Here is a 25379-nt window from a genome sequence, read left to right as displayed (position 1 = left end):
GGAATGATCACTGCTCCTCCTTCCCGCCTCAGCCATCGGAGTAGGCACAATTCTTGTTAAATCAATGAATGAACGGAGAACATTCCAGGCTACAATATCTAATGGCAACCCACACTGTGCAGCAGCGAGCCAGATTCTGTCCCTAGGATGACAAGGGCTCAGCATGTCCCTTTCTGCGGTCCCTGGAGGCACCCCTAACACAGTCATGCTGGGGAGACGGCCAGCCAGTCCCCTGTGCCCGGTTCCCACACACCAGGCCGGCTCCACAGTGAATCCCGGTCCCGGACACCAAGTTCCTTATCCTGCAACCAGCCCAGCTCCCAGAGAGGGAAGTAGATCAAAATGTGCCAAACCTTTTCCTGAAGGTTCTAAGGCACACTATTAAGGGAAGACAACAAGCTGCTGGATGACATGTTCACTACAACATTCTGTCTTTGCAAGCCTGTATTTTCCCAGCTCCCACGTGTATGAAAATATGAGAGGAGCCTGAAATGTCACATGCCACAGTGACAAGGTGGAGTCCCTCGGGAGGGGCTGGGGTCAGGAGGCGCCCGACGGACACAGCCCTTCCGCTTCATCTGCGCTTTTTACATTTCGTGGTGGGAATAATGTACCCTTGTAAGAATACATTTGCAGAGTCCACATGCAAACACCTTCAGAGAAATCACCAACCTCGCTTCTCAAACGTGGACCTGCCCAGGATCCCCTGAGGAACACCGGGGGACGCCCAGAGTGAAGCCCAGACCCCACCCAGGCCTACTGAAGGAGAACCCACATCTACACTTTCCCTGGGAGCCCAGGGGGGAGAGGCCTGTCCGTGGAAGTAGCCGGTAAATAAAGCAGTCCCTGGGGCCTCTGCGTTTGCAGCGGAGGGCCCAGAAACAGCTCCCGGAGTCAAGCCTGTCCTGGGCGGGGAGGGAAGAACCGGAGCTCTGTCCTGCGGAGTCTGGAAGAGCTTCCAGAGAGAGTGGAAGGCAAGAAAGTGCCCGTGAACGAGGCCACGGGACAGACCCCACGTCCCCCGAGGACCTCACTCCCCTGCCTCCCACGGCTCCCCTGAGCCCGACTCGGGAGCAAACCCCAGCTCTGCCGCAGAGCTGAGCTGGGGCTGTGGGCAGGTCGGCCAACGAACAGCCCAGTCCGGCCAGCCCGGCCGCAGGGGCCCAGCCTGGGACCCCAGACACCCCGCAAGGGCTGCCCGGGCTCCTGCCTTTCGAGCACTCACAGCACGAGCGCTGGGCTGCCACCGGCCCTCCCGCTCGCCGCCTCAGCCTGCTGCCCGGGGCCCCGACACGAGGCCTGCCCTTGGCCGCCTTCCGTCCATCACTCATCTCCCGGGTCAGCACCCAGCTTCTCTCAGCTCTGAGGTCAATGTGACTGCGTTCACGCGCTCAGAGAACTCGCTTCAAAAGCAACCCTTTCTCCCCAAATAAAATGTCTGAGTCTAGAATGCAAGGTACAGGTGTCTTGGCAGAGCCTATGTCCTGAGAGAACCTGTCCCCTGCTTTAACCAGAGTGGTCCTGCTCTGCCCGGGGCTGTAGGTTTCCAGCTGTTATTCAAATAAAGGGTTCCTGGCCTTAAAAAAAAAGAAAAAAAAAAAAAGGCTTTGAAAACTGCATGTTGAAGGCACTGCTACCATCTGAGAGAGAAAAGACAACCGAGCTACCGTTGTTCATCCTTCATCTAATTTTCCAAAGGGCCAGGCAGTGCGGGGGGCGGGGGATAACACAGGCATTCCCTGGGCGCCAGCCTACTGGGTCTGGCCCTAACGGCCCCTCACTGCACCCCCCTGTCTGTTTCTCCAAATGGGGGGACTCCTGACACCAGAATGCCCTCACCAGGTGAAGGGGGAACGCGGGGCCTGCACTTTTCTCGAGGGGACGGGCTCTGGGAGCTGTCACCCCGCTCCGCTGCCTGCTTTGCCGCCCATCTCTGCTGGGGTCTGGAGCTCGGGCTCAGTGGTGGCGCGGTCTGTGAGGGAGGGAGAGAGGCCTGGTGCCCTGAAGGCAGTGATGGGGCTTGGCTCTGCAGGCCTTAAAGGGAAAGGGTGCCTGCCAGACGTTTCGAGTAGAATCCACCCCCCCCTTCAAGATGTGTAAAGGACGGCACGAGTGTGGGGTACAGCAGACCCCCCGTGCTCCCTTTGCAGACAGGGCCAGTGACCAGGCCAGGAGGAAAGCCCCCAACCTGCTGCCCCGACGGGGGATAGAGTAGAATCCAAGAAAGGCAGGAAGAACCCAAAGTCACCCAGTCCCGCCACCTCATGCGACAGATGGGGAAGCTGAGGCCCGGGACAGGGAGCGAGTCACGCGCGGAGGGCGGCTGTCAGTTTGTGCATCCTGAGTGCAGGCCGACTGCGGCCCTCCCTTCCCCTGCTCCCCTGCGCCCAGCATCTTCCCTTATCCCGTGGCCGCGCAGCACACGGGACTATCTTCTGGAAGGGGAACACTGGTGGCCAGGCAAAGGGAAGGAAGCCACCTTGCTCTGGGCCTCAGCCTCCCAACTGGGGCGAGTAGACAAAAGGCCACCTGCTGGGCAGCTCGAAGCAGCGGGAGAACTCAGGTGTGCACGCTGAACTGGGATGGGAGTGTGGCAGCTACAAAGTCTGTTTCATCATGTCTTACACAAACACACACGTGCACACGGACTCAACCTCCTTTTCTGGACCTGTCTTAAGAAGATGCCTCCAATACAGCCTTCATTCAGCCATTTCTGGAGAACTCAGAGTGTGCGCAGTACAGCTCAGTGAGTCCTAGAAGTGCAAATATCAGGGGGAGGCCGCAGCTCCCCAGAGATAAACAGGCTGGCAGATGAAAGATGTGCGTGTAAGAGCTGCCCCTGGTGCCACGAGAAGGGCAGTACAGTGAGGAGAGGCCGCGGAGTCACAGTCTCCATGAGACCTTGGATAAGTCATTCCACCTCCCTGCATCTCATGTCATGTCATTAAACCCAAACACGGGAATTAAGGATACCTTCTACCTGCTTGAAGACAGTTGATCAAAGGACCTCAAAGTGCTTTTAATCCAAGAGGCTCATTTGGTTCAGTAAAGGAGTAAAGCCAAGGACTCTGGGCCCGGAAACCCAGGAGCCCGCCTCTTACCCAGGGAGACCAGAGTCTCACCGTGCCCTTTCACATGCTTGCGGAGCTCTTTCTGCCGGTCTCCCAGGCTGCCCCACTCCTGATCAGAGTCACACGGCCGCATCTTCTGTGGTCGGGGACACGTGGAAGTGTAAGTTCCCCACCAGCATGAGTCACAGCCATTTCAGAGAATGGTAAAACCAGCTCGTCTCCTCTCCCCGCCCCCAAACCAGAGGGCATTGCTGGCCAGACCACCAGGCAAATGCAACCTCATCTCCAGCACACCTGCTTCAGATGAGCGCAGGGACCAGTGGCTAGAAGGATTCAGGATCAGCACTCCTGGGTTCTCGTGCCCTCTCCCAGGTTCCCATGCAGTTTTTGTGATTTCTCCAACCCGAGCCAGGCCTCACCCTCCGAGGTCACTCTGGAGCGGCAAGCACGACCATAATCCTCCCGGCCAAGCCCATGCCCTTTGCCCTGAAGCCCTCTCCACTGTGTCACACTTCTCTTCTGAGATTCCTCAAGCCCTTTAAAGTCAACTGGTGACTGGCATCAAGAGCCAAGAGGCCCAGGGGGCGCCTGGGTGGTGCAGTCAGATAAGTGTCTGACTCTTGGTTTTGGCTCAGGTCGTGATCTCAGGGGTGTGAGATCCAGCCCCACATCAGGCTCCATGTTCAGCGCAGAGTCTGCTTGGAATTCTCTCTCAAAAAAAAAAAAAAAAGGAGCCAAAAGGTCAAGTTTTAGCAGACATGGCACTCCCTCCACTATGAGTCTGAGGACACTGCTGGAGCCAAGCAAGTTCCTGTACCTTGGGGGCCTCCCCTTTGCTGCCACCATGAGAGAGGTACCAGAGCCATTCCCACTACAGGGTCCTTTAAAATGGGGGAAACTTGTTTGGATGCCACAAGACCTCTCTGGTCAGACCCCCAAACAGACCCTGGCCGGCAGTGGACGCTGGACACCACAGAGCCCCCAAGGGAAGAATCCTGAACCAAGACCCAGGGGCAATGGAAGATGCATAACAAAGCATTCCGTCATGACTGGACAGAGTGTAATGGATTTGAATCACAGCTCAACCACATAATAGAGATACTGGCTTAGCCAATTACTGAGCCAAACTTCTTTCCTTCATCTGGGAACACAGCCCAGAAGTGAGGAAGTGAGTGGTCCAGAAAACTTCCCAGGGGACCAGTGCACTCTGGGGATGCTATGTCAGCCGTGGAGCGTTCTAGAGCAGACCTTCCCCCATTACTCAGAACTCAGAGGTAAGGTTCTGTTGTTCTGGCTTTGGTGTCTCTAAGGCCCTCCACCCTGACATTTACTGGCGTGTGACCTCCTGACCTGCCTATTAGCACCCCGTGACCCAGGTGCCTTGTTTACCAGCCCCGAGTGCCCTCCACACTGGGCCGGTCCTAGCTGCCAGGAAATGGAGCCAGAGAAAGTTGAAAGCCAGCACCCGAGAGCAGTCAGAACAAGGAAATAGTTCAAAAAATATCCTGCCCCAGGGCATAGAAAATTTATCGCATATTACTAGAAGTAATCGAGTCAGAAATTCAGGAGTGCCTCCCCAGAGACACCTGAGGTATATTGGAAACCTTCCTCGAAATGCAACTTTACTAGAAGTTGACTCGACGCCTCTCCTGCTATTCGAATCCTGCATGTTTTGCGGGTAGTTGTGAGGATGAAGTGAACTAAAGGTGTGGAAAAGCACTCGGCGTGTATTACTGGCTTTGGCACATGTTATTATTACTAAAACAAACATAAAGGCTGAGGGCCGACAATCAGACTGTGTTGTGAACCAAAGACTGATTAGCCCAATTCTGTGCAACTGAGGCTCCCCCGATACCTCCTCCAGAAAGCGCTTTGCAAAATGTTCAACACGGGCTAGGTACGAATCATCAGACTCTTGTCCCTTCCGTCCTTCTCTCACTGTGCCATTGTTCCATCTCTGAGTCTGGCTTCCGATCAGTGCAAGGTGTAGCCTGGAGGACGAGGATCTGGTCTGCACAGATTAAGGATGAACAACTTCCAGTCCCGTAACGCGCTGTCATAGATCTGGCACTCAGGAATGGACCTAAAACCATTTCAGAGCTATTTTCTACCAGGAGATGACATCTCCACCTTCGGAGAGGAGGGAAAATCTCGTCTTAACAGTTGTCACATCGGCTAGGGACAGACTAAGTCCAATCTGAGCCTGGAGCACACATAACCGAAGGTCCTCTCTAACCCAGACCCCCTCCCAGCAGCAGCAGGAAGGATTTCTTGGCGAATTGCGGAAAAGAGCAAGCAGGCCCTCAAACGCAGCCTGACTGAAATCAGAGTTCGGGCCTGGAAGAGTTTTAGGGGATCCTCCCAGTCGGATGGAAGACAGCTGCACAGGAGGAAGGCAAGGGCCTAGGCTGGGGAGGAAAGTAACCCCCCAAGATGACAGCAACAGGTCTCAGCACGGAAAAGGGGGTGACAATGGGGTGATGGTCTCCCTAAGGGGTCAGTGCTGGGGGCGGGGTGGATGGGCTGAAAGGCAGGTCCAAGAGGGGAAAGCCGGGGAAGGTCTCTGGAGTGAGGACGTCCGCGGTCCATGCTGCCCCCTCCCCACAGCGCGGGCTCCCCCAGACGTCGGCGCTGGCGGGAACCTCGGAAATCCGGCGGGTAAGTCCGTACACCGGCAAACTGCGGCCAAGAGAGGAGAAGGTCCTTTATCGTTGACCTCACACAGCGGCGGCCTCGAGCGTCGCGGTGGTCATCACCCCTCCACGCGGGCTGCGCCTCCCCAATTCCAGGACATCCTCCGGGACGACCGCGCTAACCGGAGCGCGGGCCGGGCTCGAGGAGCGCGCGAGCATGGCGCCGACGTCTCGGCAGCCCCGGCAGGCGGCGGCCCTGCCCCGAGTCCCGGAGCCCGCTCCTCATTGGCCAATCCCATAAGCTCCGCCCCCAGCACGCCCACGGCGCAGCCCCCAGGCCGGGAGCCGGTCTCCCACTGGTCGGGGAGAGGCCCCGCCCCCCCCAGGGGACTCCCAGGGTGGGCGGGGCTAGCGGCTGATGGGGCGTGGCTCGGGGGACGCTCTCACGCACCGGCGCAGCCTGGGGTCCCCTGGCCCGTGCGGGGGCAGCGGGCCGACCTGGAGGTCAGACTGCCCGGAAGGGCTGACTCCCGGAGAGCAAGCAACGGACCATGCGCACTCATCAATTCAACATATTTATTGAGCACCGATGAAGGCAAAGGGCCGCCACCGTCAAAGTTCCTAAGGGCCTCTAGCACCAGGACCGCACCCTTCCTTGTTTCCAAACAAGGAAGCCAAGACACAGAGCTAGGAGCCCCTCGAAGGCCAAACCGGTTTCTAGCTGCCAGCTTCTGGAACACCACTCTGGCTCCCGCACCACGCTGCATGCGTCGGCTCCTTTCAGTGTAAAGAATGTTCTCTGAACACCTATCGAGTGCCAGCAAGCTCACAGGGCCCGACCACGAACCAGCACAGAGTGCTTGGGAAGAAATGAGAGGGTCTGTGTCCAGCGATCACCCCTGGTTTATACTATTGCTGGAGTACCCGTGTTACACAGGACATTTAGCCTTAGAAAGGTCTAGGACTTTCGAGCCTTGAGGCATCCCCAGGAAACACCCCGAGACGAGCTCTTACAGGGAAGAGGAAGGCTCAGAGCAGCTCCATTTGCACCATATCCTGTCTGAACACTTGGCAGCCCAGCCCTGACTGGCGGGGCCCCTCCTGAGGGTTGGGGATGCCAGAGGAGACGAGCAGAATGCATAGTTGGGGAGGGTGGCAGCCCTTCCTCCCAAGCCCAGGGGAGCTTGGCTGGGCTCTCACCGACTTGCATACTCACTCTTGCCCCAGAGATGATGGCAACGTTCCCATCTGCCCTCAACTCTGTTCAGGACTTTGGGAGAGGGAGGAGGGTCAGAGGGACAAGAAGTGGCACAGCCAGGGACCCAGACGCCTGGAAGCGGTCTGAACGCTGGACACTTCACATAGTGCCAAGGCCAGTAAGACAACAATCAAAATAGCTGAGGACGCAGTACTCCAGTTTCAAATCGCCCAAACCAAGGGTTGCTCTCTAGGCAGCACCCAAAGTGGTGTGACCGAAGAGGCACAGATGCTAGCTGCCACCAAGACTTCTCCAGGAGGCCTGACGCTATTGCCCGAACTTCTACGGTCCGAACCTCATTGCTTTGGTAAGAATTTGTTCCACTGAAATACAAAGGGCTCCTTGCGGATATAGCCCAACGGGAAAGTCTCACCTCGCTCTTCACCCGAGACCTTCCACTCACCCTAGAAAATAAAGGTCTTTCCTGAGGGATTCTGACCGGGGCAAAGAGCTGGAGAACATAGAAGAGAAAGGGGGGTTCTGAACTGGAAAAGAGGATACAACCAGGCTTCCTGTTTGCCCCACTGCCTCTTAATCTTTTGCAACCCTGGAAAAGCTAAGGTGAGGTAGGATGCACCGGGGTCATTACCCCCTCTGACAGGTGAGGAACATGACACAGGAGGTGGTTAAAGAAACCCACCCCCATCTCTTGGCCTATCTCGGCTACCAGCCCCAAGTTCTTGGAACAGACCACTCCTTTAACGCGACAGCTCAGGCCTTGGTAGCCCAGGAATCCAGCCTGGCTTCCCAGCCTCATCCACATCAGGAGCTTCCTCTCCGGGAGGAGCTTCCTGGGCTGGGTCTGCACCTCCCCCACCCCCTAAGTCCATGGAGCGTGCATACCCATAATACTGAGACCTTGGGGGAAGGGTCCGCCACTCCAGACCTCGGTTTCCCCTCTCAACTAATAACCAAAATCAATCACGGATGTTGGGATATTGGGAAGCACTCTGGCCAAAGAATGCATACCCAGGAAGGCACCCCATGTCAGAGCAGCAGCCAAGCCCCCACCAGTACCTGGGCTGATCTGGACAGCCCCTCCACCATCCCCACATGCAAGGAGGTAGCAGAATAATTCCTGCCCCTCAGGGCTCCTGGTCCCCTTTGCAATCACACGTAACCCTTAAAAAAACACTAGGAAAAACTCCATAAGGAAGGGAAAAAAAGGTTTCAAAATAACATAGTAGGAAAACTCAAATTTCCAGCACCTACTCTTCAAACTGTCCACTCTGCTGTGACCTCTGTGTACATTAGGAGCCGCAGGCCCTCCGTGTCTCCATCGCCCCCTACTGGAAGGGCCACTATCTCCAGTCCTCTTGGCCCTCTCAGGTACCCACCAAAGTCTCTCACCAAAAGTTGGCATTCTCAAAGCCTTAAGGGATCCTTTCTAAGTCAGGAATGTAGAAAAGGCAGCGAAGAGTGACAAACTTAGGAAATAGGAAATTGAGGCATCTGGTCATACACACACTGTCACCAAAAAGGTCACTGCTTCCCATCTGAATGGAAAAAAGCTCTCTCCAAAGCTATTCCAGAACGAGGAACCAGCGCCAGGCACCGGGGGTAAGGCCTGAAGGCGGACAGAAGTCCTGGGGGGTGCCCCGGGAGAGCCGGAGGGTGCCCCTGCAGGCTCCTGGCCGCTCAGCCCTCCTCGCTGTGGCTGGGCCGGGGCCGCGGGGGGCTCCGGGGGAGGGCCGGGGAAGCAGGGCAGTGCGGGCCCGCCTGGCCTCGGGCGTGAGTCTGCATGTGCACGGCCAGGTGGTGGTTCCGGTTGAAGGCGCGGCCGCACTGGGGGCACTGGTAGGGCCGCTCGCCCGTGTGGATGCGCTGGTGGCGGAAGAGGTCGGACGGCCGGCGGAAGGCCTTGCCGCAGTAGGGACAGGCCGGCCAGCCCTGGCTGGTGCCCGTGTGCAGGCGCTGGTGCAGCAGCAGACTCTTCCGCTGCTGGAAGAAGCGCAGGCACTCGCTGCAGTGGTACACCTTGCCCGCCGCCGGCCGCCGCGCCAGGAGGGAGCGGCCCGCCAGGGAGCGGCGGCCTCCGGGCTCCTCGGGCAGCCAGCGGATGACCGGGCCGGGCACCACCACCTCCCCCGGCTCCAGAGTGGAAGCGGCCTCCCCCCAGCCGGGGGGCGAGCTCCCCGGAGTCTCCCTGGGCTCCTCCTCCACGTGGGTCCGCTGGTGAATGGTCAGGTTAATCTTCAAGCGGAAACTCTGCCCACAGTCAGGGCAGGGGAAGGTCCGCTCTCGCCGGCGAGGGAGGATGCGGGGCGGCTCCCCCACGGCCCCGGGGACCCGCGGGTCTCCCGCCCGCACCCGTGGCACCCCTGCCGCACGCAGCCGGCCGGGGCCCTCCGTCCTGCTCCTGGGCCCCTTGGCCATCCTACACACGGGCTGGCTGTGGGACTCGCCCAGGAAGAGCTGCTCGGGTGTCATCTCGTCCTCGGACTGGGCTTCTGTCTTGATGACCACGCTGCCACCACCTGGAGAAAGGAATCTCCACTGACTTCAAGCGGGCCACACTGGTGCCCACCGAGGCCACGCCACCCAGCCCGGGGCTCCGAGCACAGCCCTAGCCATATTGGCATCCCCTTGCTCCCGTCTTCACGGAGCCCTTTCTCCTGCAAGTGCTCACAGCACACACACCAGGGACCCTTATCCCTTGGCCCTACTGAGCAGGCACCGTCGCCTGAGCAGCCCCCCACCGGCTGTTTGCTGTCACAGAGCCCATTCCTGGAGGCCAAGCTACGGACATCAGGAGAGAGGAGACAAAGCCACAAAACCAGAAGCCAGGGCGCCGGGGGTCAGAGGGTAGACGGAGTGAAAGCAAACAGGTCAGAGGATGCAGAGGAGACCCTGCACCCTGAGACACACTGGCCATACAGGATCCCCAGGAGTTCTGATGATGTTAGTTCCCATCTGTGAATGACAGTGAGCCCTGGGGCCACCGGGGCAGGTGAGGAGCCTCAGGCCCGGAGGAGGAGGGCGTTTCAGCCACACTCGGAGCTCCTCGTCCACGTAACAAATCTACCTGAGCATCCGCTCCCTGTCTGGCACCTGCTCTCCGGGGACAGGCGGGAGGCACGAGGACCTCCGCTTCCTGGCTGGACCTCAGTGTAAGTCAACACTTGACTCTGAGATGGGACTGAGGCTGGAAACTGCCAGGACAGAGGAGAGTGGGGGCTTGGAGGCAACACACGGGCCCTGGTGCTGGGAAGGAAGATCCCGGCCACAGGCCCTACCTGGAACACCGTGAACTCTTCGAGATCCTTCACTTCTGTTCCCCTCTGGGCTTTTCTGGAATCAGCCCCGACTGGTTTCTCTGACCTCCCCCAGGGCCCAGCAGCTCAGTCTGTTCGAAGGCTGACAGTGAACCTTACCCTCTGCCTATTAGAATGGAACCTTTAGCCCCTTACGAGCGATTTCCAAGGTCCAGAGCAAGAGGGAGTTCTCTTCTTGCTGAAGCATGAATTTAAATCCCATCCCAGGAGACTGCTGCTAACTGCCGAACCTTCTGGACCAGCACCTGATGTCAAGACCTCAGGGTTCTTTGCTCAAGTGCAGCTTCCCAGCAACCCTCACAAATAACTCCGGACAAAACTTTGGTTTCTATGTTGGACATGACCCTGCCATTTGTAATTTAGTCCTACAGCTACAGAATCAGTTAAGAGTGTCTAAGAATCATCTGAACTTTGCATCTGAAGTGTTGCATTTAATGGGCTACCGTGGTATTCCTAAACTTGGGGATTAGTGTGGGTCTCCGGCCCTATTCCATATGAAGGCCAAGGTTCCCAGACCTCTTCATTTGGAGCCCATCTCCAGCTTGGACTCCCACCGTGCCACAACCCCAAGGTGGGTCCACATCTCACCTCTGCCTCCCATCAAAGCAGGATGGAACCAGGTGAGAACTGGAGCCCTTTCTGTCAGGACATAAAACCACCCCAAAGCTAGAATGGGCGATAATTGCTACATTTTTTTCCTGCTCATCAGGGTGTAAGCCCGGTTTTGTGGCCTCTAGGCGGGGGACCTGAATTTAAATCGTAGACCACCGCATCCAAACTGTGAGACATCGGAGGTTGTGCGCCGGGACGATTCACAGGGTTGCCATGAGGCCCTTCTGTCACCGGACCCCAAACCTGGTGCGTGCAGCCTGTGTTCGAGCAGCACCTTCCCACCAGGCCAGACGTGATGGGGGAAGACCAGGACCTAGACGGTCGGGGTCGCGAAGAGCCCCAAGGCAACAGGACCTGGGAATGAGGCAGGGACCCCTAGGAAGAAGCACCTTCCCGGGGCCCACTGCCCCGCCTCCCACCCCACAGCCAAGGGCCCCTCCCGTCACTCACCTGGCCCCATGCCGGGCAGCCTCTCCCTGGGAGGGGATGTTGGAGACGCCCCACCTGAAAATTCTTGCTCCTGTTTAACCGCGGCTGGAGGCCCTGTGCGAGAGACACTGTGAGGGCCCTTCCCGGCACCGGGCTCGTGCAGGACGGCACAGGCTCCAAGCAGACCCCGGATGTGCTCGAACGCCTGCCAGGAGGAGGGGGCCCCAGGGCTCTGCCCAGAGGACTGCCCGCTCCACGGCCTCTGCTTCGGAGGGGAGAGGAAAGCCGTGAAGGCCGTGCCCCTAGTTCCCACCCGGGCCAGCGGACAACTCCGTCACCCTCACGGACCGCCGAACGACAGAGGGTTTGGGGAGGCCCCTGGGGCCCGGTGCCACGTCTGCAGGGGAGCAGGGACAAAGAGAAGGTCCTCTCTGCTCACACACTGGCTGGCAGGAGGGCACCGGGGAGAGAGGGAGGGTCACCCCCACCCTCAGGGAGCTCATAGTCACTGGAGGGAAAGCAACCCAGACTGAAAAGTCAGGCCCGCGGGAACGAGGAGGACGAGGGCAGGAGAGGGCAAGCCAGCAAAGCCAGGCTGGAGGCCGAGAGCGGGGCGCTGGAGGAAATGCCACGTGTGAGGCCAAATGCCCTCGGCGTTGTGCTCTATTTTTGTGAAAGGACGGACAGGAACTTCCTTCACACACGAGCAGACAGAGAGCACTGGAAGGGGAACTGAAGCCAGAGAGTCCCCCACAGGCCTCCAGAGAGAGGACGTTTGCTAAGGAATGAATGCACGTGCCAGCACCGCACTGGGCCCAGAACACACACCGCCCGGTTAACGGGACCATCGCAGGAAGCCTGAGGAGGCCCAGTACCCGCCTCCGTGTGCCCTTCCCCTCGCTCCAGCCCGGCCAGAGGGCCTGGCCCCCAGCAGGCCTCAGGAACCCACACTTCGGCTCAGCCCATTTTCTCCTGCGAAAAACACCCTTCGTTCCCAGCTAAACTCCACGCTTCCTCCTCGAAGGCCTGTCGCAGGGTCCCCTTCCCAGGAAGCCCGTCCAGCTCAGCCAAGCCTGGTGCCCGCCATCTGTCCCACCCTCACGCTTCGGCACGTTTCTCAGTAGCACCCGTCTGGTCGTGTCGTCAAGGTGCTCTTCGCACGGCGGCCCGGCGGCCCTCACTCACCCGTGCTGGCTCCGGGTCCGGTCACTCCCGCCTCGGAGTCTTGCCGGCGCCTGGCGGCCTGCTCCTCTTTTGGTTCTTCCCGGGCAGGGCTGACGGGGCCGAGGATGTGCTCTGGACGTGGAGGGACGCCTGGAAAATGCAACTCAGTGACGCCAAGGACAACACAGAGATCCCTCCCGGTGGCAGGCGCCTGTGATGCAGGGCCGCCTGCAGTCGCTGGGACTGGGGGGCATCAGGTCAAACACAGGCTAGGACATTTAAGTGGACTTCACTGATACTTTGTGGCTAAAAGAGAAGGAAAAGACACAGCATAGTAACGTCTCAGCGTACCAGACAAGTCATGTGGCTTGTTAGGGCGTCCCGGCTCAGAACAACACAACAGTGGCTTCCGGACCCAAGTCCTATGCCTCCCTGATGTATAGGGATCCCCCTGGAAGCACCCCAAGATTCTCATCGGTGGTTCCGGGTAGGCCTAGGAATTACGCATTTCTTGAAAAAGATTTTATTGTATTTATTTTTAAAGATTTTACTTATTTGAGGGGCAGAGACAGAGACAGCGAGTGCATGCACGCACAAGCAAGTGGAGGGGCAGAGAGAGGAGAAGCAGGTTGCCCGATGAGCAGGGAGCCGGACATGGGGCTTGATCCTAAGGTCCTAGGATCATGACTGGAGCCAAAAGCAGATGCTTAACCAACTAAGTTACACAGGTGCCCCTGCAGTTTTGTTTTTTTTTAAAGATTTAATATATCTGAGAGAGAGAGAGAGCGCACACGCACAAGTGTGAACATGAGTGGGGAGAGGGAGAAACAGAGAGAGAGGGGCAGAGAGCAGCAGACTCCCTGCTGAGCATGGAGCCTGACTCGGGACTCAATCCCAGGACCCTGAGATGATGACCCGGGCCAAAGTCAGATGCATAACCGAACGAGCCACCTGGGCGCCCATTAGTTGCATTTTTAAAAAGGTTCTAGGTCAAAACAGATGAACAAAGAGTTCACAGAGTAAGAAATTTAAATGGCCCATAAATAACAAGATACTCACCCACCCTCATGTAAGAGAGGTATCATGAAAAATACACTGCTAATGGGGCGCCTGGGTGGCTCAGTCGTTAAGCATGTGTCTTCGGCTCAGGTCATGATCCCAGGGTCCTGAGATCGAGCCCTGCATCAGGCTCCCTGCTCCCTGCTCAATGGGGAGTCTGCTTCTCCCTATCCCTCTGCCACCCCACCCCCTCATGCTCTCTCTCTCTCAAATAAATAAATGAAATCTTGGGGGGGAAAAAAAGGATTAAACACCATGACCAGGGGCACCTGGGTGGCTCAGTGGGTTAAAGCCTCTGCCTTCAGCTCGGGTCATGATCCCAGGGTCCTGGGATCGAGCCCCGGGCTCTCTGCTCAGCAGGGAGCCTGCTTCCCCCCCACCCCCCTGCCTGCCTCTCTGCCTACTTTGTGATCTCTGTCTGTCAAATAAATAAATAAATAAAATCTTTTTTTTTTTTTTAAGATTTGTATTTATTTATTTGACAGACAGAGATCACAAGCAGGCAGAGAGGCAGGCAGAGAGAGAGGAGAAAGCAGGCTCTCCACGGAGCAGAGAGCCCGATGCGGGGCTCGATCCCAGGACCCCGGGATCATGACCTGAGCCGAAGGCAGAGGCTTTAACCCACTGAGCCACCCAGGCGCCCCAAATAAATAAAATCTTAAAAAAAAAAAAAAAGATTTTAAACACCATGACCAAGTGGAGTGTATTCCTGGAATGCAATGTTAGTTGAGCATATGAAACAAAACCAACAGAATACAGTATTAACAGAACGAAGGGAAAACACCTCATGAAAACAGGGAAAACATCTCAATTGATGCAGAAAAAGCATCTGAAGAAATTCAACACCCTTCCATGATAAAACCATTCAAAAGACCAGACACAGAAACTATCTCAACATAATAAAAGCCATATATGAAAAACCAACAGTGAACATCACATTCAATGGTCAAAGAATGAAAGCTTTTCCCCTAAGATTAGGAACAAGGCAAAATGTTCCAGTCCAGTAGGACTGGAAGCCCTAGCCAGAGTAAGTTAACAAGAAACAGAAATAAATAACATCCAAATTGGAAAGGAAGAAATAAAATTATCTCTTCAAAGATGAAATATGCAGAAAACCCTAAAGATTCCACAAAGAACTAGCAAACTAATTCAACAAACTAGCAGGACAAAAGTCAATATACAAAAATTATTATTTCTATACACTAATAACAAACAATTTGAAAAGAAAATTACAGAAACAATTCCATTTATAATAGTATCAAAAAGAATGAAACCCTCAGGAATTATTTAACCGGGGCGCCTGGGTGCCTCAGTGGGTTAAGCCTCTGCCTTTGGCTCAGGTCATGATCTCAGGGTCCTGGGATCAAGCCCCGCTTCAGGCTCTCTGTTCAGCAGGGAGCCTGCTTCCCCCCTCTCTCTGCCTGCCACTCTGCCTACTTGTGATCTCTGTCTCTCTGTCAAATAAATAAATAAAATCTTAAAAAAAAAAAAAAAAGGAACTATTTAACCAAGGAGGTGAAAGACCTTTACAATGAAAACTACAAAACACTGCAGAAAGAAATTAAAGGCATAATAAGTAAATGGAAACATACCATGTTCATGGATTGGAAGGCTTAATATTGTTTATATTAACTACTAAAGTGACCTACAGATTCAATGCAATCTCTATCAAAGTCTCAATGGCATTTTTTACAGAAAGAGAAAAACCCCATCCTAAAATTCATATGGAATCTTAAGGGACCCCAAAGAGTGAAAACAATATTAAGGAGGAAGAACAAAGTGGAATGATTTCCTAATTTCAAAACTTACAAAGACACTGTAATCAAAACAGTGTGGTAGTACTAGCATCAACAGAATAAATAAACAGAACTAAGACATAAACCTTCACATACCTAGTCAAGTGACATCTTAGAAGCATCCCAAGACCACTCAATGGGGAAAGGACAGTCTTTTCAACAAATGGTGCTGGGAAAACTGCATATCCACATGCAAAAGAATAAAGTTGGATCTTTATCTAATTCCATATATAAAAACTAACTCAAATGAATCAAAGATCTAAATGTAAGAGCTAAAACACAAAACTCTCAGAAGAGGGGTGCCTGGCTGGCTCAATCGGTTGGGCATCTGTCTTCGGCTTAGGTCATGATCCTGCAGTCCTGGGATCAAGCCCCACATAGGGCTCCTTGCTTATCAGGGAGCCTGTTTCTCCCTCTCCCCCTGTACTGTCCCTGCTTGTGCAATCTCACTCTCTGTCAAATAAATAAATAAATAAAATCTTTTTAAAAAAATGATTATCTATAGGGACAAGGGAATAAGAATGGAAATAAGACTTTCCTGAATGCATCCTTTTAAACCATTCTGACTTTGCAAACATAACATGCTTTGTGTATTCAAAATGTTAAATGAAAAGGTAAAAAGAGCCACTTCTAAACACCTAAAAATAGGGCCACCTGTGTGGCTCAGTCAGCTAATCCTCTGCCTTCAGCTGGGGTCATGATCCCAAGGTCCTGGGATAATAAGCCTCACACTGGTCTCTCTGCTCAGCAGGAGGCCTGCTTCTCCCTCTCTCACTCCCTCTGCTTATGCTCCCTCCTTGCTATGTCAAATAAATAAAATCTTTTTAAAAATTTTTTAAAATCTTTTTAAAATAAATAAACAATCTAAAAATAAATAGAAACAAATGAACTTAACTGTATATCAAGTTGGTGACATAACCCCACAGAGAAAATAATTATTTCAAGTGACTTTAAAAGGCATTACTTCGGGGCACCTGGGTGGCTCAGTTAAACGTCTGCCTCTGGCTCAGGTTACTGTCCCAGGGTCCTGGGATTGAGCCCCGCATAGGGGGGTCCCTGCTCAGCAGGAAGCCTGCTTCTCCCTCTCCCACGCCCTCTGTTTGTGTTCCTTCTCTCACTGCGTCTCTGTCAAATAAATAAATAAAATCTTTTAAAAAATAAAATAAAATAAAAATAAAAGGCATTACTTTGTCTATAAGTCCTGAATGGAATATGTTCAGAGGACAAAAGAGCTGCAGAAAAATTTCAGCCTTCAATCAAAAGTCTAATTGTTTAAGATTTCCATGTAAAAGAAAAGTGATACTCAAGTATAAGATCAAAGAACATTAAATTTGAATGAGAAATATCACTATGAACTCATGATTGTTTCCTTTCCAAAAATACTTATTTTTTTCCTTAAAAGATTTTATTTATCCACTTGACAGAGAGAGAGAGATCACAAGTAGGCAGTGAAGCAGGCAGAGAGAGAGGGGGAAGCAGGCTCCCTGCTGAGCAGAGAGCTCGATACGGGGCTCCATCCCAGGACCCTGAGATCATGACCCAAGCCGAAGGCAGAGGCTTAACCCACTGACCCACCCAGGTGCCCCCAAAATACATATTTTCTAGGGGCGCCTGGGTGGCTCAGTGGGTTAAAGCCTCTGCTTTCAGCTCAGGTCATGATCCCAGGGTCCTGGGATTGGTCCTGGGATTGGTCCTGGGACCGGTCCTGGGATCAAGCCCCGCTTCGGACTCTCTGCTCGGCAGGGAGCCTGCTTCCCATCCCCCTCTCTCTGCCTGCCTCTCTGCCTACTTGTGATCTCTGTCAAATAAATGAATAAAATCCTTAAAAAAATATGTATTTTCTAAAAAAAAATTTTTTTTTCTGAAAAGGCCTAGAAGTAATGCCAAAAATTAGCAATTACTAGCACTCATATTGAGGTATCCAAATATTATTTGTCACTGAATCAATACTCCTTGGAGAAATTTGTATTCCAGGTCTGAGGCAGGAAATACACTAGATGATTCTAGAACATCTTATGGTATCCGAAAGCCACTGAAGTCACATCAAAATGACCTCAGGGCCAACTTGAAAGGGCTCCCATAAGCTAAAGATGGGACAATTTAAGCACAAAAAATAATGGCTGCAAATGATTGGCATATATAAAATATTTAAAAGTCTGTGAAATCATTAAAAAAAGTCAGAAAAAAAAAAAAAGAAAAAGCCCAAGTACTGGTCACCTTTGAAGGCTCCTAAGGGAGTAACTTCACTGTGAAAACTGATAAAGGAAAAGAATTAAGCTTCTATCCTGCCTCTTCTGTATAGACTATTTCAGGGTAACTAAGAGTTGATTAGGGAAAGCACTGTTTGTAAAAGAATTTCACCGATGCACTGCCTAAGTATGACAGACTCTCACCATTTTGCAACCCCTAATGGAATAACAAATCTGGGGAACAATGTTCAATGACCAGTAAAATCAGCAGGTGAGAAGGTGATGGGGAGCTTTGTAACAGAAGACAGAGCCCAGGATCACCAGAAGGCAGGCGGACGGAGCCTCGGTGCCTCGTGCCGAGGGCCTGGCAGGGAGTACACGCCACCACCTCTGAAGCCATGCGGCCCCGTGAGGTTGAACTTGAACCCAAACCCAAAGAAGCCTCCTGATCTACCAGTTTATAGGAAATTCAAGAAAGAGAAGAATAAATGACACCAAATCCAGAATACGGGAAATGATGGCATTTGAAAAGATAAATGACTTTATGGTGCGCCTGGGTGGCTCAGTAGGTTAAGCCTCTGCCTTCAGCTCAGGTCATGATCTCGGGGTCCTGGGATCGAGCCCTGCATCGTGCTCTCTGTGTGGTGGGGACTCTGCTTGACCCTCTGCTGCTCCCCGTTTGTGTTCGCTCTATCTCACTCTCTGACAAATAAATAAAACCTTAAAAAAAAAAAAGATGAATGACATTAGAATGTCAACAAATAAATAATATTGAAGAGGGGGAGAGGAGGATGGGCATGAACCGAGGAGCGGAGCGACAGAAGGCAGCAATGTGTGTGCCCAGGGAGGCAGTGCCGCAGGCCACAAGGTGGGGAAGCCCGGAGCACGCGCTCAGTGACAGACGGCAGACATGAAAGGTCGCACACAGCAGGACTCCGTTCACGTGAAATGTCCAGAACAGGCAAATCTAAGACACAAGAGAGCAGATGAGTAGTTGCCTCGGGCTGGGGAGCAGCGGAAGGGAAACAGGAAGTCAACACCACGGGGACAGGCTTCTCTTTGGCGGGCAAGGAAAGTTCCAGCTGTGGTGACGGTACACAGCTGTGAGGAAGAGTGACACCGAGCTGTATACTCCAATCCGGGAACTGCCTGGGATGCTAACTTTATCTCAACAAGGCTGTTAAATTTGGGGCGGGAGGGGGGCTTTTTATAAATCGAATGCAACAGGTGGACTTCCGTGTCCCCGCATCAGGACCTGCCACCTACAGCAAACAGTTTTGAGACACTTGGGGAAAAGAGCACCCGGACGCGGGGCAGGTGTTCATCTGCTGCTTCCGACACTGGTAGGTCGGTTTCGCTCAAAGAGCGGGAAGAGGGGCACCTGGGTGGCTCAGTGGGTTAAAGCCTCTGCCTTCAGCTCAGGTCGTGATCCCAGGGTCCTGGGATCGAGCCCCGCATGGGGCTCTCTGCTCAGCAGGGACCCTACTTCCTCCTCTCCCTCTGCCTGCCTCTCTGCCTACCTGTGATCTCTCTCTGTCAAATAAATAAATAAAATCTTTAAAAAAAAAAAAAAAAAAAAAAAAAAAAAAAAAAGAGCGGGAAGAGACGGGGGAGGCCAACGTGGCCAATGCTCGATCGCCGCCCCACATGGGTGACGCTCTCGCAGAGGTTTGCTGTACTCCTCTCTACGACCATTTTTTTTTTTAAGATTTTATTTATTTATTTGTCAGAGAGAGTGAGCACAGGCAGACAGAGAGGCAGGCAGAGGCAGAGGGAGAGGCAGGCTCCCTGCTGAGCAAAGAGCCCGATGTGGGACTTGATCCCAGGACCGTGGGATCATGACCTGCCGAAGGCAGCCGCTTAACCAACTGAGCCACCCAGGCATCCCCCACTTATTTTTTTTAATTTAACTTCTAAAAAAGCCTCCCAGAAGGCTCTGAAGTCAACTTGGGAACCGCATCGTCCCTTACCACACCAGCTGTGGGGACCAAGTCGGCCCTGGCCGCTCCCTGGGAGGGCCGTGTCCACACGGGGAAGCCGTAGGTGACGGGCCTTACAGCCGCAGGCTCACGTCGGGGGTGGGGGCAGAGGAGGAGGGGGCGAGCTAGAGGGGCAGCAGGAGAGCTGCGGCTGCTCGCACGGTCACCGGCGGCCCTAAGTCCCGGCTTACACAGCGCTCGGCAAGTACGAGCCAGACGGCCGCCGTGTCCCGGAGTCCTCACGACAACCACACGATGCCAGTACCGCTGGCCGCCGGCTTCAGAAGCCGAAACCCAACGGTTCTAAGCTCCGCCCCCGCCCCTGACGAGGCTGGCCTAGGACAGAGTGGGCCCCATTTTGGGTTCAGGGCCTGTGCCCCTTCCTGGCCTCACAGCACGTCTGGAAAGCCCAGGAGAGCAGTGTGGCCCACTCACTCCCCCGTCTCGCCCCCCACTCACCAGGGCTTGGCCTCCTTGGCTGGGCTGCCTCCCTCCTACTTCCCTCCTCCTGGCCCCACGGGCCTCCAGGACAAGGCTCTTCTCCCCTCTCCATCCGGGTCAAGATGTCTGGTTTGGAGATGGCATAATCTGTATATGGGAGGGAAGGAGAGCCGGGTCAAGCCGGGACACCCGCCCCCGCAGCTGTCCGCAGAGCTGCAGAGACACTGAGAACAGAAGTCAAAGCAAAGACGCAGACCGCTGGAGGCCGATCTGTGGACACAGACCCAGATCGCCGCCTCCGCAGCCTTACCCAGGGACACCAGCATCTCGTAGTTGCCCCGCATCACGTGCTTGTAGAGCTCCTTCTGCCACTCGTCCAGCTTGCCCCACTCTGGCTCAGAGAAATACACGGCCACGTCATCAAAGGTCACGGGCACCTGGAACCACAAGGGTCACGCATGCTCACCCACACACAGGCACAGTCCCTCGGGCTGTCCCACCCCAGGGGCCCGAGGGATACCTTGGGGGCCTCCCCCGTGCTGCCTGGGGGCAGGCGCAGGATCCAGAAATTTCGGTTCCTCAGCAGGTTCTCCATGTTCTCCAGCCGCCTCTGCAGCAGCCCGTACTCCTGCAGCAGGGTCCCCAGCACGGCCCACTTGCCCTCCAGCTGGTTCCCGAACTCCACGGCCGTCTTCTCGCAGTCCGCCAGCTTCTTCTCGGCCGTCCCCGTCCGCCCCTCCAGGGTCAGCAAGCGGGCCAGGCAGGAGTCCACCTTCTTCTCCAAGGCCTGGATGGCGGCCACCACCGTCCACAGTGTGATCTCCGTGGAGTACAGGTAAGAGTTCTTCTCCGCAGCTGGTGGGGGTGACAGAGGAGGTGTCGAAGGGCTTTCATCCTCTGTCTGCTTGTCCCTCTCGGGAGCCTGGCCACAAGGAGAGAAAGGGGAGATGGTCTCTGAATGACACCAACTAAATGCGTACTTCGAAAAGCCTCACGATGACACCTGCCTGGGGAAGGCCCCAGCTGGGATCCTAAGGGCCAATCAGGCAGGTGTTGGAGGGAGGCAGGGACATCAGTGAAGGGCAGAAAACACTGGCTGGACCAAGGCGTTAGCAATGGAAAACGGGAGGAAACACAGGGCCAAAGACAAAAGCATCTGCGGCTGGGGGGGGGGGGGGGGCTTCCATCTTGGACCTTAGTCTCCTCCTCCGCAGACGAAGGGATAGGCCTGGAAGCGCAGAGAACATGAGCTCTGCTGCCCGAGAGCCCCGGTCCAAGCGGCAAGCCCGCCGCTCCCAAGCTGGCTGCCTCTGGGCACGGTCTTCCCACGAAGCTTTCAACTTCACTTCCACGTCTAGAAAACGGTACTCACAGGAGATGATCGTGAGAATGACCCAGTCTTTGTTGAAAGCACTTAGCACGTGGTACACACTCAAAACACGCAAGCCCCACGTGGATTCAGCTAAGACGGTAACAGTAAGGCTGCTGGCAATGCTGCTGTTGATGGTTCTGGCTCAGGGACAGGACAAGAAATGGTTCCCCTGGGCTTTTTTTCTTTTTTTTTTTTTTTAATATTTTATTTATTTGACAGACAGAAATCACAACTAGGCAGAGAGGCAGGCAGAGAGAGAGGAGGAAGCAGGCTCCCTGCAGAGCAGAGAGCCCGATGCGGGGCTGGATCCCAGGTCACTGGGATCATGACCTGAGCCGAAGGCAGAGGCTTTAACCCACTGAGCCACCCAGGTGCCCCCCCTCCCTGGGCTTTTTTTCTCCACCTTTTTCATTCCATTGTTCTTCGACACCTTGGAAAGAGCTTCTAGAGTGCCTCGACTCAACCCTGTGCCTGGTGCATGAGCCAGAGCACGTACAACAGCCCAGTCCCAGGACCTGGTGCTAAAAGCCTTGTTGGGGGGAGGTTCCCCGGGTGGCTCAGCTGGTTAAGCTTCCGCCTGCAGCCCAGGCCATGATCCCAGAGTCCAGGGATCAAGCCCCGTGTCAGACTCCCTACTCCGCTGGGAGTCTGCTTCTCCCTCTCCTTCCTGCTTGTGCTCTCTTTCTATTTGTCTTTCTCAAATAAATAAATAATATCTTAAATAGAAAAGAAAAGAATGCAGGTATGCATCTGCCTGGGTTCTGGTTTGTTTCCCCCAGAATGTGAGTTCCCCGAGGGTGTGTGTGATTCGCCATTGTATTCGCAGCTCCTAAAAGAGTGCTAACTGCTGAATGAATGAATGAATGACCCCACAATTAAACATTCATTCAGTAACAACTACCTTTTTACAACCTGCCGTTGTAAAGGGACCATGGGGGAATGCAGAAAAAATTATGTGGTTCTTCCTTCTCCAGAAGAAAAATTCTGTATAGAAGCAGAGTTGGGAGCAAATCATTCCCGTTTGTAAAGTTTCTTGGCAATCTCAGGTACTGTAAGATGACAAAAGGGAAGGAATAAATGGAAAGAAATGGTCAAAGTTCTGAGGGATTGGCCACGGGCTAGGTGGGAGCTGGTGATGTCACCAACGCAGTTCCAGAAAAGCCCTGGGGGCGTATTCCCCAGGGGCAGGGCCACAAACCACAGTATTCCTACCCCCTTTCTCTCCTTGCACTCAGGGAATCCTAAGGGAAGCACACACCAAACTCATTAATTAAAGGAGTTGGAGTGGAAGTTCCTCCTTTCAAAGGAGCCACAAAAATCAAGGTTTCAAAAACTTCACTAAGAGGTATTAATAATAGCAGAAACCATTTACTGAGCTCTGTTTGCAAGGGATTTTCTGGTGTATCAAAACTAGCCAAAAGATTTTCTCGGAATTGGGCATACTGCGCATTACCGGCCAACATTCTAAAATAATCCAAATAATCTAATCCAACATGCCAATCTGAGAAACAATCTACCTACAGTCCCTCTCGTAAACAGCATTCGACACCTTTCTCTTCGGTAAATGTAGAACACCGGGTGCCTTCCTTCGTGAGAGTGTAATCCCGAAGTTCTGGCCTAGACGTCGGGCCACCGTCTGACTCGGCGAGTGACCTTGGGCCAGTCTCCTCCCTGAGCCTCACACTCGCGCTGTCTGAACCGCGTGGCGCTGGGCGACAGTCGTCCCTGCGTGCCTCCGACCAGACAATGGACGGGGGGAGGGGGGGCCGGCGGGACACACAGCCAGCCCGCTTCAGGGCAAGGCCTGTCATCTGAAGTGCTGCTAGGAAGCAGGGCCTGTCCCCCAACGTCGGGGCCGCCCCGCCGCGCCCCGCAGCCCAGCCTGCCATTTGGGCCGCCCGCTCGGTCGACCCGAAAGCCCGGCCCGGACGCCAGACCCGGGGCGGCGGGGCGGACCGCGCCGGCGGGACGCGGCGGGCGCCAGCCTGGGCGGAGGCGGAGGCAGGAGGCCGCGCGGCGGGGCCGCCCCACGCCGGCGGGGCGCAGACCCTCGCGGCGGCGGCGGCGTTGGCCCCAGGCCGTCCGGGCGTCCGCGGGCCGGGGCGCTTACCCGGGCGGGCGCCGCTTCGGCCATGGCTGCTTGCGTCCCTCACTCGGCGGCTGTCCTCGGCCTGGCCTGGCGGGCCTGGCGCAGCGCGCGGGCGGCGACGGAGGCGGAGCGGAGCCGCCCAGGCTCGGAGCTCCTGCCGGGCGGCCGCGAGCTGCGTCCGAGCCACGTGCCCCGTCGGCCCTTTAAACAAGAGCTGCGCTCGCGGCCGGGCACGAGGGTGCGCACAGCGCCCCCTGCAGCCCGAAGGACCGCACGTCCGCAGCCCGCGGCCTTCCGCGCGCGCCCGTCGGCCCTCGCGGCCTCGGGGGTCCCGGGTCCGGAGACCGCCCGCCCGCCCTGGCCTGGGCCGCGGGAGTGGACGCCGGCGCGGGCTCCCCGCAGGCCCCGTGCAGGGGCAGCTCGGGGGGCCCAGCCCTGTCCCCTAGTCCCCCTCCAGGACGCTTGGGCCCCAGCGTCCCACTTGGGAGAATCGAGTCAGGGAGCTAAGCAGCCGCTGTGCAGGACGCTAAGAAAACGTGGGAGTTCCCGTGTCTGGGGAGGAAGGGCTGGCCTTGCCGGGGAATCTGAAGTATCTGTAGCTTTCCCGCCGCAACGCCTCTCAAGGACCCAAAGTGACTCGGTGTGGGTACACACGTCGCGCCGGGCGAGGGAGGGGTAGGGGGGGACAGATTTTAGAACTACTTGTTGCGCGCCTGGGGGACTCAGTCGGTTAAGTGGCTGCCTTCGGCTCAGGTCGTGATCTCAGGGTCCTGGGATGGAGCCCCGCATCCGGCTCCCTGCTCAGCGGGGAGCCTGCTTCTCCCTCTCCTCCCTGCTTGTGCTCTCTCTTGCCATCTCTCTCTCAAATAAACAAAATCATACATTAATTAAAAAAAAAAAAACAAACTACTTGTTTGGTTTTCCAGAACAAATAGTCTCAAGAAAAATTTATTTCATTAAAAACAAAAAAAATCTCTCTCTCCCTTCCCTAAATCCCCTTTTGGGAATCCTGGGTCTCCTCCTCCTTCCCAGGGGACCTACGTCCCCAGCACTCTGCTCAGGGATGCTTCGCAGAGTCCCCTGGAGCCTTCTAAGCCACACCCAGTCTTCACCTGCCCATCAGCCACCAGGCGGGGATCTTCTGTAGCTTTGGCTCCAGGCGGGGAGTGCAGCAAGAATAATCCAACACTTAATTCGGACCCTCACACTTCTCTAATAAACCACTCAAGCTGGGACCCATCTTCCTGATCTGTAACCCAAGAGTCTTATTTTGGAAAACCAGAGTTAACCACTAAACATAAAGTAAAACGTGCTACATGCAGTTTAAGTTTTATCTTCTATCTTTTCCACATTTCCCGTTCATCTTAGTCTCAGAGCCTTGAGCCTATAAACTCTTCCCAGGGGAAATTATTCTGCAGGCTTTTTTTTTAGTATTTTCTCTTTTTGGAGGAAGGGGAGAAAATTCTTTGCCCATATTTTTGATCCAAGCAAAGGCATGGTCAGCTGACATATAAGAAAGAAACTGATATCTTCTCCAAGTAAGGTGCGCCCCTAGACTTTAGGGCAAGCTTAGGAAGTTTAAGAAATACAATCAATATGTAGATCATTCATTGTGGGGATGACTGTTGAAATAATCCAACCGTATAACTTGCAAGTGTGTTCTGAAAGCATCAAGAGCATCCTTAGGCTCTCAGGGGGGTTGATCAGATCAAAATACTAAGGATTATAAAATACTGGTAAGTTGGGGCACCCTGGGTGGCTCAGTGGGTTAAAGCCTCTGCCTTCGTCTCAGGTCATGATCTTGGGGTCCTGGGATCGAGCCCCACATCGGACTCTCTGCTCAGCAGGGAGCCTGCCTCCCCCCTCTCTCTGCCTGCCTCTCTGCCTACTTGTCATCTCTACCAAATAAATAAATAAATTATCTTTTAAAGAATACTGGTAAATTGTGAGCTTATAAGATTCAATGCCCATTGCAAAGAGTCTGGAAAACGGATGGGAGAGGGAGAAAACAC

The 25379-nt window shown here is 54.6% G+C and overlaps 1 protein-coding gene across 1 annotated transcript; it reads right to left on the bottom strand.

The window, feature by feature from the left end:
• Positions 1-6271: 6271 nt before the first annotated feature.
• Positions 6272-23412, bottom strand: ZNF783 (zinc finger protein 783; the record flags this gene model as incomplete). Its single annotated transcript, XM_080818982.1, has 7 exons — positions 6272-9439; positions 11300-11392; positions 12464-12592; positions 19925-20053; positions 20217-20343; positions 20427-20828; positions 23389-23412. The coding sequence occupies 7 exons, from the start codon at positions 23410-23412 to the stop codon at positions 8601-8603; spliced, it is 1743 nt and encodes a 580-aa protein (XP_080675108.1). The 3' UTR covers positions 6272-8600.
• Positions 23413-25379: the final 1967 nt, after the last annotated feature.

Source organism: Martes martes (genome assembly GCF_963455335.1).
Source record: "Martes martes genome assembly, chromosome: 11".
NCBI classification, from domain to species: Eukaryota; Metazoa; Chordata; class Mammalia; order Carnivora; family Mustelidae; genus Martes; species Martes martes.
The sequence above is the reverse complement of the archived record's forward strand: the minus strand, read 5'-3'. Positions and strand labels throughout refer to the sequence as shown.